At 45.6% G+C, this 15,385-nt stretch overlaps 1 protein-coding gene across 3 annotated transcripts in view; it reads right to left on the minus strand.

The window, feature by feature from the left end:
• lingo2 (leucine rich repeat and Ig domain containing 2) overlaps positions 1-15,385 on the minus strand; it is a 726,266-nt gene that overhangs the window by 141,268 nt on the left and 569,613 nt on the right. For all 3 annotated transcript variants that reach the window (XM_038804221.1, XM_038804219.1, XM_038804220.1), the window contains one exon: positions 9,937-10,079. In XM_038804221.1, coding sequence (XP_038660149.1) covers positions 9,937-9,942 — 6 coding nt within the window. In that variant the 5' untranslated portion in view covers positions 9,943-10,079. The remainder of the gene's footprint in view (positions 1-9,936; positions 10,080-15,385) is intronic.

The following is a 15,385-nucleotide window of genomic DNA, read 5'->3' on the forward strand; positions in this document are numbered from 1 at the left end:
TCCGCATTTGCGGAGAATCGCGCCCTCCATCCATGGTCGCCCTGGCCTCACCCAAGGGTGCAATCTAGCTGCAGGTGGAAGGGTCTGCTGATTTTGGCAGTGCCCACAATGGCTAACCACACTATCTCCTTGTCGATTGCTGGCCACCAAATTTAGCTCCTGAGCAGCATCTTCACCTTGGTCTGGTTAAGATGCCCGCTGTGAAATTCTTGGAGAAATGGTTCTTGCCCCAGGATTGGCGCTATCACTTTGCATCTTCACAGGCAATTTCATCTCTAAGCTGCAGATAGGGTTTGATTTGTTCTGACTTACCAACATGTCAGCTGGTGCGAATCATCTTTTTGACCTTTGATAAGACCTGTTGGTCCAAGTCTTGATATGACCTGACAAAATCGGCAGAGTGTTGAGATAATTCAGAGCCAGGACGTTCTCCTGTGGAATGGGAGGCTTAGATATGGCCTGTGGAAGCTGGCTCAAAGCTTTGTGATTTGAGATCTGGGCACCCGGTCTGTGCTGAAGTATATGAGAATACGTAGCCATCAGTAAGGCCCATCGCCAAACTCTGCCAATGCTGTCGGATTTATCTTCTCAAAAAATGCCAAGTAACGTATTTTACCCAAACTATCTACAATTTTAGCACCAACTGCTGAAGAAGCACCGATATTGAAAGTAGGAAGGTTCCCAGAAAAAGCTTTTTGGCCAAGTCAAACAGGCCCTGCAATCACCAGCTTTAACTGTCTACTTTAACCCAGAGAAACACATAATAATCACGTGCGATGCATCACCTTGTGGCGTAGATGTGGTACTCTTGCACTAGATTAAAAACGCTGTGGAGAGGCCTGTCCACTTTGCATCCAGAACATTGTCAAATGCGGAGAGGAAATATTTCCAGATAGATAAAGAAAGTTTGGCAGCCATTTATGCCGTAAATGATTCCATCAATATGTTTGTGGCCGACACTTCACCGTCTAATTTAGTGTGCTTGAGGCATCCTGCCAATTTGGCATATAAGTCCTCTATCTCAGGAGTAGGACATCTATCAACTTTAGCAGGCCTGTTCAGAGTCATTTTGTAATCGCTGCAAATCCTTACTGTGTGGTCCAGCTTTAACACTGGCACTATCTCTGCTGCCCATTCTGAAAAGTGCACTGAAGTAATCATCCCCAGGCCTTCCAGTCGCTTGAACTCCATGTCAACGTTCCGATGCAAAGCAGAAGGCACCGGTCTGGCTCTGAAGAATTTTGGCGTTGCTTCTGGCCCGATGTGGATCTTGGCCTTCACCCCTTCAATGCATCCCAGCTCTCTCTGGAAAACCTCATGGCACTTACGTAAAAGAGCCTGGAATACCCCGTCCGCGATGCTGAATATCTCTAGCTAATTGAGCTTGGTTTCCTTCAGCCAATCTTCCCCCATGAGTCTCGACCTTTGGCCTTTTGCTATGATTAATGGTAGTTGGGCAGACTGATCATAGAATCATAGAATTTACAGTGCAGGCACTGGTGCTGTGTTTTTCTTGTTTCTCCTGAACATATTCACGCAGCCTTCAGATTTTATAATGTTTATAAAATCAATAACTTTATTTCCTTCATTACTTTTCAATTTGATCAAACAAAAGTTCAAGTTGCTTGAGCAGAATGTTTTAGAATCTGAAAGAAAATATTCCACCAGAACATCTGACTGAGAAATCTTGAGAAGTTAGGCGTTCTACGCCTGCTGTCATGTGAGAAATGGATGTTTAAGTAATGTAACTTTAAGAAATAGAGCAGCTCATATTACTGAAGTGATGTCAGAGTGTGGGTGGAGCTGGGTTTTTAGCTCAGCCATTTTGCAGTGTTTTGGTTTCAGTTTTGAGGAAAAGAGCTTGGGTGTGTCTGTGTTTGCAGTGAGCTGGATCTGCTGTGATCTCTGCCAGGAAAGACTATCTCTGAATCATTTGGGTTATTTAAACTCATAATAGTAATGTCTTTAACCTGATGTGTTTCAGTTTAAAGGTGTTAAGTCTTTTGGAAGTTTGAAGGAACATTTTGAGGGATTATTTAGTGTTGTATTATTTTAAGTAAGGGGTGTTAAGGGAACCAATGTTTATTTAAGAAGGTTAAGTTGAATTCATGGAATAAACATTATTTTGTTTTTAAAAACCCACATGTCCATAATTGTATAACCATACCTGGAGACCAAGCTGTGTGCTTCAAAAGCAATAATCCATTAAAGGGAGAGGTTGGTTGAACTTGCTGAATATCTCTAGCTAATTGAGCTTGGTTTTCTTCAGCCAATCTTCCCCCATGAGTCTTGACCTTCGGCCTTTTACTATGATTAATGGTAGTTGGGCAGACTGATCATAGAATCATAGAATTTACAGTGCAGACACTGGTGCTGTGTTTTTCTTTTTTCTCCTGAACATATTCGCACAGCCTTTGGATTTTATAATTTTTATGAAATCAATAACTTTATTTCCTTCATAACTTTTCAATTTGATCAAACAAAAGTTCAAGTTGCTTGAGCAGAATGTTTTAGAAACTGAAAGAAAATATTCCGCCAGAACATCTTACTGACAAATCCTGAGAAGTTAGGCGTTCTACGCCTGCTCAAACCACACAACGATGTGGACAAAAATAGCAAATCCAACTGCAAGCTTTTGAAACAAACTGAAGTCTTCAACTATTAATTTCAATGGACGCATTGAAGTACAAAATGCACTTCAGGAGATTAATGTCATTGTTTCAGTCTGTATTTCGCACAATTGAAATCTTAGTTCCTGCAAGAAAGACTGACCGATGAAGAAGCATTTCACAATGCAATTGGAGCAATTTGTATAAAGCCAGTGGCTACACTACACAGTGTACGATATTGCAGACTCTGAGCCCTCTCTGCTGCCCCCTGTGTCGGGGAAATATAAATCAACTCAGTTCAATAATTGCTGTCTGCAGTTGAGCAGGTGTTCACCTTACTCAGTGGAATATGCACAGTGGTCATTTGTATTTATTGTAAAGTGATAGCCATTGATTCTAGAATTGGTGCTTTCATTTTAAACACGTATCACACAGCACCAGCGACCGAATGATTCATTGTTGTGAACCCATTCTTACTTCATATACTTGGGCTATTAAACTAGTGAAGTACCGATGCTTGACTTTATCTAAAACTCTCTTACCCATATCCTAATTTGTACTAAGTCCCATTCACCCCTCACCCCTCTGTTGGTTCCTGGTCCAGCAAAGCCTCAATTTTAAAATCCTTATCTTCATTTTCAAATCCATCTCTGGACTTCCATCTCCAGAAACTTGTCACCTCTGAGGTATCTGCGCTTGACTAATTCTGGCCTCTTGCACCTCGCTGATTTTAATCAGTCCATTACGAGCGCCCGTCGCTTTGCCCTGTTGGTCTGACATTCTCACCCTAAGTCTTACCATCTCCCTGGCTCTCTTTCTCTCTCTCAAAGTTCTCCTTAAAATCTACTTCTTTGTCCAATCTTTTGGCCACAAATCCCAATAATCCTTCATGAGGCTTGGAGCGGGATTTTCCCCAAGATCGGAAATTCCCGCCCAAGGTCAATGGACCTTTTAGTGACCAGTCAAATCATCCGACCCACCTGTGATTCCCACTTACGAAGTTGCTTGGAATATTTTCCCCCGTTCACAAAACGCATTATAAACGCAATTTGTTGTCAGCGTTGTTGTTGTTGAGTTTGCTGGGTTTGCAAAAGTGGACTGCGAAGAACCCCTCCCTCCCTTGTAGTTCATACATTGGTGGGGGAGGGGTTGCGGGGGGGTGCGGTAGGGTAGGGGCTGGGCGGCAGAATCTCATCTTCCGCTTGGCTACTCCCACAAGGATTGTGGTGGGCAACTCAACTGAATGTGCACTCGACATGATAACTCCAGAAAACAGTATATTAGCTGAAACTCCTGAACCGCTGCACTGCCTCAATTAAGAAATTTTATTAACATAACAGTTTATTTTGCGTGACACTTGACAGGATATCAAACGACGCTGCTAAAATGCATATTAAAAAAAAGACTCCCAAATCACCTTTTAAACCTGCAATCCTTTTTGTTGAATAAGATTATTTTGCTGATAAACCGCGTGACTTTATGAGGTAGTGTAGTTTTAATTATATAATAAACCATTGCAGTAACCCCAGGTGAATTTGTCCCTCTAGTAATGTTTATCTGCCAGCTGCATTATTACAACACATAAAACATACTCTGCAGCAAGGCCCACAAAAAAATCATGGACCATTGTTGGAAAGTTGCTCCATAAGTCATTAGCTTTTACATCACTTTTAATCATTTGAAAACTCGGTCTGACTAAAAAATGGATCTATAAGAAATGCTTCATTCACAAAATTACACTGGCCTTGATAATTCATCTCATTTTTTTTTCAATCCATTCTCTCAGGTGTATTTAATAGATTGTGGGGCACCACTTTAATCTAACATTGGCTGAAACAGATTACATAGGTGTTTGCGGTTCATTACAAGGATAAGGGCAGCAGACGCTTGGGAACACCATCGCTTGGGTGCACCCCTCCAAGCCATCCCACTATCTTGACTTGGAACTAGATCGGGCAGGATTTTCCGTCGGTGGAACCCTCTGTTTTACCGGCAGCGCAATCATGCCCACGGGTTTCTCGATGGCGTGGGGGTAGCCACAATGTGAAACCCTATTGGCCAGCCACCAAGACGGAATATCCCGCTGCCAGAGGGGGTGTGTCGTGCCAGAAAGTGGGTCTGGCGGAATGGAGAATATTGCCCAACGCCTTTCCTTCACCGTCGCTGGGTCCAAATCCTGGATCTCCCTCCCTAACAGCACTGTGGGCGTGCCGAACCCACATGCACCGTAGCAGTTCAATAACGCAGCTCACGACTTCCTTTTCAAGGGATGAGCAATAAATGCTGGCTTAGCCAGCAACATCCACATCCCAAGAATCCATTTTTTTCTCAATTAAAAAATTTGGCTTTCATTTCTGACATGATGCGTGTCAAAAATGCATCGGCTGAAAAGCCCGCAGGTGCTTCCAGAAAGAATTTTGTGCAAATTAATTTTGCCTTGTTTTCAGTCACTGATATGATGGGCAGGATTTTGTGGCCTTTCCTGGAGTGAGATCTGCCGGTCCCACTGAAGCACAGTGGTTAGCACTGTTGTTTCACAGATCCAGGTTCTATTCCCGGCTTGGGTAACTGTCTGTGCAGAGTCTGCACGTTCTCCCCGTGACTGCGTGGGTTTCCTCCCGGTGCTCCGGTTTCCTCCCACAGTCCAAAGATGTGCGGGTTAGGTGGATTGGCCATGCTAATTGCTCTTAGTGTCCAAAAAGGTTGGGTGGTGTTCTTGGGTTGCCGGGATGGGGTGGAGGTGTAGGTTTGGGTGGGGTGCTCTTTCTGGTGGCCAGTGTGGACTCGATGAGCCGAGTGGCCTCCTGCTACACTGTGAATTCTATGATTCTGTATTGCCAGGCTATTGTAACATACTTCTTTCTGTTGACCAATAAAACATTTTTTTTAACGGTTTCTCAATGATCTAAAAGTAAGTTAAACTAAATCCACACTCATTTCGGTGTGTAACAGAGCAGCTAACCCACAAAAATATTTGCGATACATACTGTGGGAGCAATGCTAAAAACAGGGTGGCACAGTGGTTAGCATTGATGCCTCACAGGTGCTCTGGTTCCTCTGGGTGCTCCGGTTTCCTCCCATAGTCCAAAGATGTGCAGGTTAGATGGATTGGCTATGTTAAATTTCCCTTAGTATCCAAAAAGATTAGGTGGGGTTACTGGGTTGCGGGAATGGGGTGGAGGTGTGGGCTTAAGTAGGGTGCTCTTTCCAAGGGATGGTGCAGACTCGATGGGCTGAATGGCCTCCTTCTGCACTGTAAATTCGATGATTCTATGACTCGATGAGCCAAAGGGCCTCCTTATGCCCTGGAGGAATTATATGATTCTATGTCTATGTCCCAGCAGCATTATGATTCCTTTCTTTGGTTGAACAAGTCATAAAAAATAGAAATGAGATATTTCATTGACTATGGTTTAGAGGGTGTATTCTTTGGTGAATTCCTGCAATAGTTGTGCACTTGATGGGTGATTCCATGATTTGGAAGCAAAGGACATCTCAAGAAGTGCCTTTTGATTCTTTCTTCTGCTACTAAACGGGCTGATGTCCCAGCGGCCAGCCCCAGTGAGAGTTACTCTTCAATGGGACCTCTGTATTTGGATCGCACCTCGAATTTCTTCCTTTGGAATCACTCACCTGCACCTCTGATTCCACAACAAATTTATAATATATGCTTGAAGGGCTTCAAAGACTTGTGGACATGGAACACGTACACAACATGAGGGAACCAAAGGAGAAGTAGGCCTTGTACTTTTACTCAGAGACGGTGCTGTGACACACAATTTTAAATGATGCCTGCCCCTCTAAGAGCAGAATATTGGTTCCATCTAAAAATAGAAATGCCTTCAGCTGACAGCGCTAGGTGAAGACACGATGACTTTACTCTGGAATGGAATGAAATAAATAAAATCGCAACAGGTAGATTTAAACCAAAGAGTGAAATTCCCCAAGGACAGGGAACTAAAAAAGCTTGGATTCATACAGGTGTCCCAGAATGTTTCAAAAATCTTTGAAATAGCTTTGATTTCTTTTTTAAAAAATATTTCTTTATTCTCCTCCTTTTTCACATTTTCTCCCAAATTTACACCCACCAACAATAATCAGTAACAAATATGTCAATCCCCATATCGGTAACAACGATCCCCTCCTCCCGCCAAACCCAAAACATTTGCCCACATGTTCACATAGACAACTGACAAAAAGGAATCAGGAATCACCCATGGCCACCATTAACACCCATCACCCCCCCCCCCCCCCCCCAACTCTCCCACCCACCCCCCCAACTAATGTTCGATGTTATCCAGTTCTTGAAAGTGCATAATGAGTAATGCCCATGAATTGTAGAAGCCCTCCATCCTTCCCCGCAGTTCAAGCATAACCTTCTCAAGAGTCAAGAATTCCAACAGGTCCCCCCGCCACGCCAGGGCACAGGGTGGAGAGGCTGCTCTTTAACCCATCAGGATCCACCTTCGGGCGATCAACGAGGCGAAGGCTACAACATCTGCCCCCGCACCCATTTCCAACCCTGGCTGGTCCGACACCCCGAATAGGGCTTCCCGGGGGCCTGGGTCCAGTTTCACGTGCACCACTTTAGACATTTTCCTAAAAACCTCCTTCCGGTAATCCTCTAGCTTTGGACACGACCAAAACATATGAACACGATTAGCACCACCCCCCCCCCCTCCCCCGCAACATTCACACACATCCTATACTCCTTCAAAGAATCGGCTCATCCTCGCCCTCGTGAGGTGTGCTCTGTATATCAACTTCAGCTGTATCAGCCCCAACCACATGCACGAGGTGGAGGCATTCACTCTCTGGAGCACCTCACACCAGAACCCCTCCTCCATATCCCCTCCCAACTCTTCCTCCCACTTTGCTTAGATCCATTCCAGCGGTGGTTTTTCCTCCTCCAAAACAGCTCTGTAGACCGCTGACACTACCCCCTTCTCCAGTCCCTCTGTCGTTAGCACCTCCTCCAGCAATGTGGAGGCTGGCTCCTCCGGGAAGTTCTGTATCTCTTTTCTAGCAAAATCTCGAATCTGCATGTATCTAAACATTTCTCCCTGCTCCAGCCCATACTTCGCTTCCAGTTCCTTCAATCCTGAAAACCGACCCCGAAGAAACAAACCCTTCAGTGTTTTAATCCCCTTCTCCTCGCATTAAAATAGCTTTGATTTCTAATCATTTGTTTTGTAGGCAAGTTTGGCAGTTCAGTTACATAGCACAAGGTCTCCTGAACATTAAAGAGGTGAATGATCCATTTTGGTGATGTTGGTTGAGGAATGAATGGTGGCCAGGCTTAATTGGCCTCGCATCAATGCCAGGCCGCCACATCCACAGGGGGAGGCCGTGGTTCATCGAGAGGGATGGGGTTTAACTTGCAATCAACTGAAACCTGACCTCAATCTGCTGTGATCACACTTACGGCCAATTGAACTGCGGCAGGTTTGCGAGTGTCTGATTGACCCACTCTGGAAAGGTGGGTCAGAGATTGCTACATGTTGGGGTAGCACGGCGGTGCAGTGGGTTAGCCCTGTTGCCTTACAGCTCCGAGATCCCAGGTGCGATTCGGGCTCTGGGTCACTGTCCGTGTGGAGTTTGCACATTCTCCCAGTGTTTGTATGGGTTTCGCCCCCCCGCCCCCCTCCCCAACCCAATGATGTGCAGGCTAGGTGGATTGGCCATGCTAAATTGCCCCTTGATTGGAAAAAATGAATTGGATACTCTAAATTTATTTTTTTTTAGAAGTGATTGCTACATGTTATTGAAATTCTGTTCCTCAGACTGCGCGAGTCAAATGAATTTAATGGCGATGGCTTGGGTTTCCCGAAGTTTGGGAAAGGAGGAGCTGCCAGATCCAGCAGCTTTGAACTTACCCGAACACTGCTTGTGGGCCAGAGGGGGCAGGTGTGCTTTATTAGCCCCAAAGCAAACATATCAACCAGCACCCTCTCCTTCCCTGCACACACACCCTCCCCACACCCAAACCATCTGAAATCTCCAGAGATCTCCACAATCTTAAGATCCCCTTTGAGTGGCCAAACCTGCCAGTCATCTCTGAGTTACACTTCATGATCTCCTGCCCCCCTCCACAACCCCATTCAATCGCTGGATTCCTGACGCAAAGCCCAGACACCCTGTATGCTGCTCAGTCTTCTCATAATCTCCAGAACGCCCCCCCCCCACTTCGATCTCTCCACCTCCGGGATCTGCTTTATCACCTCCCTGCTCTCAGGCAACCCCAGACCCAACTAACCCCAAATCTTCTCTGACTGGCGTCCGAACGGTGAACATGCAAAAGAAATTGCAGTTAATTCACTAAATTTCATTAAATTCAGCCGGCTCTCTGCCTTCATGTGATTTCTGGATTCCTCAACATTAAAAAAACACGTGCTCCTCTCTGCCACTTCCCAACTTCCCATAAATATCGAGACAAGTATCTCTAGGATGCTCTTAACAATGACAGAAATACTGGGAGATGTGCTCTCTAAGCGAGTATCATTAACTAGAATGCTCTTCCCCGTATGCAGAATTTCAAGTGTGGATTTAATTATCTCTGATTATGAGAAACACAATCTAAGTCAGAGAAGAGCGTTTGATCAACACCCCATTCACCATCTTAAACATTCACTCCCTCCACCAACGATACACAGTGGTGGCAGTGTGTACCTCATCCAAGATGCATAGCAGCAACTCATCAAAGCTCCTTAGCCAACACATTCCAAACCGGGGACCTCTATCACCAAGATGGACAAGGGCAGCGGATGCATGGGAGCACCATCAGTTGCAAGGTCCCCTCCAAGCCACACACCATCCTAATTTGAAAACATATTACTGTTCCTTCACTGTCGCTGGGTCAAAATCCTGGAACCTCCCTCCTTTCTACAAAATTATTAGGGGCATGGACAGAGTGGGTAGTGTCATAATATACACCAGTATATCATGGTGCAGACACATAGTGATGGCCACACACAGGGACCAATCAACATGTACAAACACCGCAGCCAATCACCAGTTAGAATACACACACTATAAAGGCAGAGGGCACCACGGTTCCCGCTCATCCTGGGTGCTGCCTCTGAGTGTAACAAGAACTCATCCAGCCCAGCACAGACTCACACCACGTACTGAGAGAATCAACTGGTTCACACAAGGCTTAGGTCTCTAGTTTATGTTAGCATAATTTAGACCCACAGTCATCGTGTGTTAGTTAGTTACTAACTAACTAACTAACACACAAAATTCATAAGACACCTGTTCTTATTCCAGTGCACATGGCTGCAGTATATTTTTATAACCCAATATTTCATGAACAAAAAGAGCTCACCTTCATTATGGCACTCTTCCACTCAAGCCTTAAGATGTCCGCTCTCCTGGCCGATGCTTTTCACTATTTTCCAACCTTTTCACTGTTACTGAGAAGCATGGTTAAGCTCCAACCCCCATAATGCAACTCTGATTTGGTCTTACCTAGGGAGTGGACAGAAATAGAAAGACATTGCCGGTGAGGAGCTGGAAAGAGGCTGGATTTAAAAAATATATACATCATTATATCACGTTTTTCACAATCTCGGAATGGTCCAAATCTCTTTGGAGTCAATTAAATATCTTCTGAAGTGCAAGTTGCTGTAGTAATAAAGGGGGAAAAAAAACAGCAGCCAATTTGTACACCAACTCTCAGAGATCGCAAAGTGATAATCATCAGGAGGCTTGTTTCAGTGATGTTGGTTGAGGACGAAAAATCAGGTAAACCAGCAGCAAGAGCTATCTGGTCTTGTTTGACATCGTGCCCTGGGGTCCTTCCAGCCCGCCTGAGGAGGCAGATGGAGCCTCAACTTAAAGTATCATCCCCGATTTTTGTGCGCAAATCCCTGGAGTGGGATCCTTCGAATTTAGCAAAGTGAGCATGAGCAATCGAGTCATGGCAATGCAAGAAACAAAACCGCTAATTGACAGAATCAGCCAGGTGAAGGTGCAATATTGAAACCAGGGCAACCATGCGAGCGCTCCAATTTGCGGAGGTAAGTATATTGGAATACCACAAAAATGGATAGCACAGAATGAAAGCAACATTGGTTTGTAGGGCGGAATGCTGGATGATGTCCTTGTCAAAATGCCACATTTTAACACACAAATCATAACCAAGATAAGGGGCAGACCTTTCCAAAAAAAGGGCAAAGTGTCAGGTTCTGACTGAAAACCCATGTGTTTCTCTCCAGAAAGACAGGTCAGTTTTCTGACCAGATCTTCTGACACTCTGTCAAAACAAAATCGGGTGGCGATGTTTGCGCCGCCACTCTGGAGGGTTGGGTCTGATAGGGAGCCGGCTCCACAGAGATCAGGGCAGCATCTTTAAAGGGCACCGCGATCTGTGAAAAAAGTAAACTCCTTCCCATCCCCACTGCCATGGGGAAAATGAAATGAAAATCACTTATTGTCACGAGTAGGCCTCAAATGAAGTTACTGTGAAAAGCCCCTAGTCGCCACATTCCGGCGCCTGTTCGGGAAGGCTGTTACGGGAACCCTCCCTTGCCGACAACTTCGGGGTGACCCCGCCCCCACCATGTGCCACTCTCCCCCTCCACTACACATAAGGGGAACCCCCCCTCCAAATGCAGGGTGTACTCCCCTGACAATGCCCCCGGCAGTGGAATTGACCGGGGCATTGCCATGGCATTGAGGTGTCCACTCAATTTGGAGGGGGGGTTCCCCTTATGTGTAGTGGAGGGGGAGAACGACCTGTAGGGGCCAGAATTGCTGATCCTGAGGCCATGTTAACGCCGTCGGCCATCACTTAGCCTCAGGATCACAGAATCCCACCCCCCCTAGTGAGCGCATTTAGCTGCGTGTTTCCTGGCACTCGCGGTGCTGAGAAACATGTGGCTATTCAACGTGACTCGCGTGGCCTAAATGGGGACCACACGGCCGAGACCGCACTTAATCCCTTTTTTACATCGGGAAGCTCCACTTCCCAGAACTCCCCTTTGTAGCGAGAGATTGGGACGCCATTTTAAGGCCCACAACAAACAGCCCCACCCTCCTCTCCATAGCCCCAAACCCAAGTCCAATCGCGCATGCAGTGCCAACTTGGTACCCTGGGAGTTCCCCTTCCAACTGACACCAAGGTGGAACTGCCAGGGTATGCAAGGCATCAGCAGTGCCAAGGAACCACCCCGCCCAAAGGGTGTGCACTTGGGGGAGTCCGATCCCCTTGGAGGCTCCCACATGTGCCGTTCCGACTGGCCACCGTCTGTGGGAACCAGTACCAAATGGTGCTCACCCGAGGTCCCCACAGGGTTGGGTTGAATCCCAAAGCCTCAGGTAACTTGGGAATCTGCACATTAGTGTGAGGCTAACTGCCTCGCTTCAAAATGCAGATTTGCTATAAAGTGATCCCACCCATTGTGGGCGGGGCTCCCCTTGCAACACCTCGTGAGATTGCGTTGAATCTCGCGAGGCGTTGCAAGCCGGGTGGATCCCGTGAGCGGGGTCTCCCGGCTTTCACCTGCCACGCTGCGCCACAAGCTTGTCCGGTGCAACGTTGCCGGAAGGTCGCACCCAGTGTGTTTGAACAGAGGGAGGATCAAAATCGAATTGAGGCAAGATGCTAGTCACAATGTTTGAAAACAAAAGACAGATTTGTGTTCGGTAAGGGAATCAAAGGTTATTGGGTGAGATGGGGAAGGTGAAACTCAACACAAACAACTATGACCTTTTGAAATGGTGGACCAGGCATGATGTGCTGAATGGTCTACAATGGTCTGTATAAAACAGAAAACAATAAAGACAACCCTGATGACAAAGAATGACGTAGGGACAATGATGAATCATTAATGGTGAGGATAAGAAATAAAAGGCAGAAACACTAGTGTGAGTAGTTTATAGGCCACCTCAGAGTAACTATACTGTTATAACTTGCCAGGATCCTATTTGCTGGGGACAATTGGTTACCCCATGCTCCCTGAGGAATAAGAGTTCCCCTGATGAGTAGGGTGGTGGGGAATCATTAGCTGTGCAGCTGTATAAATAGAGCTGGACAGTGTAATACCGGCTAGAGAGGGAACCAGCAGTGAACGGCTGGTACTGTGCACAGATGGTTATGAATAAAGTTACTTTCTGTTTGACTCTACAAACCCGTGCTGGATTCTTTGTGGCCCCCACAAATTATATTGTTGGACAAAAATTAAGAGGAGCTTGCAATATGGCAATTCAATAATTAGGTGAGATCTCAATCTTCATATTGACGAGACAAATCAAATGGTCTAAAGTGGTTTGGAATGCATTTGGGAAAGTTTCCTGGAACAATATATCATGGAACTAACCAAAGGACAAGTTATTTTAGTTCTTGTCTTATATACTCAGGGAGGGTTAGTTAGTATTCTCAAAATTAGGGATCTTATTGGTAAGAGTGATCATAATATGGAAGCATTTAGATGTAAAGAAGAGGCAGATAATTTCTCCACAAAGAGTAGTCAGCTTGAGGATTGGGAGAAAATTATAAGCCAGCAAAGGAGGACCAAAAAATTGATAACGTGAAGTGATAGAATCTGACATATAGAACATAGAACATAGAACAGTACAGCACAGAACAGGCCCTTCGGTCCTCGATGTTGTGCCGAGCCATGATCACCCTACTCAAACCCACGTATCCACCCTATACCCGTAACCCAACAACCCCCCCCCCTTAACCTTACTTTTTTTTAGGACACTACGGGCAATTTAGCATGGCCAATCCACCTAACCCGCACATCTTTGGACTGTGGGAGGAAACCGGAGCACCCGGAGGAAACCCACGCACACACGGGGAGGACGTGCACACACCGCACAGACAGTGACCCAGCCGGGAATCGAACCTGGGACCCTGGAGCTGTGAAGCATTTATGCTAACCACCATGCTACCGTGCTGCCCAGACTATCAAGATGCTAGCAAGATGCACAAATTTCTAAAAGTCATGAAAAAGAGTAGGGGGCCTCCTAAAAGCTCAGACAGGAGAAGTTACAATGGGGAAGGAGGAAATGAGGGCGATGTTAAATGAATATTTTGTATCTGTTTGTATAATGAAGACACAAAACCCCCCAGAAATCATAGCAAAGCAGGGGAGTAATGAGAATGAAGAACTTAAAGTAATTCATATCAATATACAATAAAGTATTGCAGGAATTAATGGGACTAAAAGCTGAAAAATTCTCTGGAGCTGATGACCTCCATATCAGAGTTTCAAAAGAGGTGACTGCCGACATAGTGAATGCTTCCTGATCGTCCAAAACTCTCCAGGTTCTGGAATGATTCCAGTAGACTGGAAGGTAGCAAAATCAAAGGTGCTATTCACAAAAGGAAGGGGAAAGAATAAGAGGATGATAGGCTTGATACCAGTTTTTGGAAAAATGCTGGTATCATTATCAAGGAAATGGTATCAGGGCATTTTTTAAAAGTCAAAATAGAATTAAGCACGTTCAGCATGTTTTACGAAAATCTTCCTTGCCAAACTTAGAGAGTTTTTTGAAGATGTAACTGACGGGGCAGGGGGAATCAGTGAATGTGGTATGTTTGGGTTTTCAAAAGATATCCAATAAGGTGAATTTTTGACATTCAAGATAAGGAGCTACGTATTTGGGGGCAATACATTAGCATTGATGGAGGATTGATTAAAGGGCAGAAACAGAGAGTCGAAACAAGTGAAGCATTTTCAGGTTGGAAGGCCGTTACTGCTGGGGTGTCACCAGGATCGGTGTTGGGGCCTCAGCTACTTACAAGCTGTGTCAATGACTTTGATGGACAGACTGAACGTAACAAAGCATTTGCTGAAAATAGAAAGCTGTGAGGGGCTATACTCGGCTACTGTGCTCAGATCACTGGGTTAGACCAGTGACATCACCAGGATTGGTTTGATGAAAAGCATGCTAAAACAACCCAAGGTCGCAAGTCAAGAAGGCGGCATTCTAACTCAGGGCTGATCTCAAAAGACAAATCCAGAGGATATAAGGATGCGCGATAAGAAGATAAAGTCCAACGATATGCTGACCACCATGAGATGTAATAATAATCTTTATTATCACAAGTAGGCTTACATTGACACTGCAATGAAGCTACTGTGAAAATCCCCTAGTCGTCACATTCCGGTGCCTGTTCGGGGACAGAGGGAGAATTCAGAATTCTCAGCCAGTACGGGAATGGAACCCGCGCTGCTGGCCTTGTTCTGCATTACAAACCAGCGGTCTAGCCCACTGAGCTAAACCATTTGCAAAGGTGAAGTTTATTTGAAGCCATCGAGGTCTAATGGACAAACTCCCCTTCACTCACAGGGGTTTCTTAAAGGCGGCAATGCCATAGGTCAAGATCATTTTCAATGACTCCTCAACCATGAACCCACAGTGACAGCTGGCATTCTCCAGGTCAGCCCGGGGTCCTCTGTGGTAGAATCCATGGGTGAACCACCATCGATGAGAGAGCGGCAACAAGCAATCAAACAGATGAAAAACAACAAATCCTGAGGCCCCAATGGTATTCTGGCTGAGGTCTTTGAAGCTGGTGGGCTTTTGCTCGCATCAAAATGCACTCATCCTACAGATTTGGGAGGAAGGATAATCCCTCCACCCCAAATCTGGGATATGTTGAGCATTCCCATACTTGGGACAGTTGCCTCTCTTAAAAGGCCACCATTGACCAGGAGAGGTTGTGCCAGCTCAGCCTTTTGCAAATTACGGCAGTGAGTGTTTAACAACAAAGACCTCCGCGAGTCAGCAAAAGTGTTTGGTTACAGAGCTGTTGTTGTCAT

Source organism: Scyliorhinus canicula, chromosome 8, assembly GCF_902713615.1.
Source record: "Scyliorhinus canicula chromosome 8, sScyCan1.1, whole genome shotgun sequence".
Taxonomy (NCBI): Eukaryota; Metazoa; Chordata; class Chondrichthyes; order Carcharhiniformes; family Scyliorhinidae; genus Scyliorhinus; species Scyliorhinus canicula.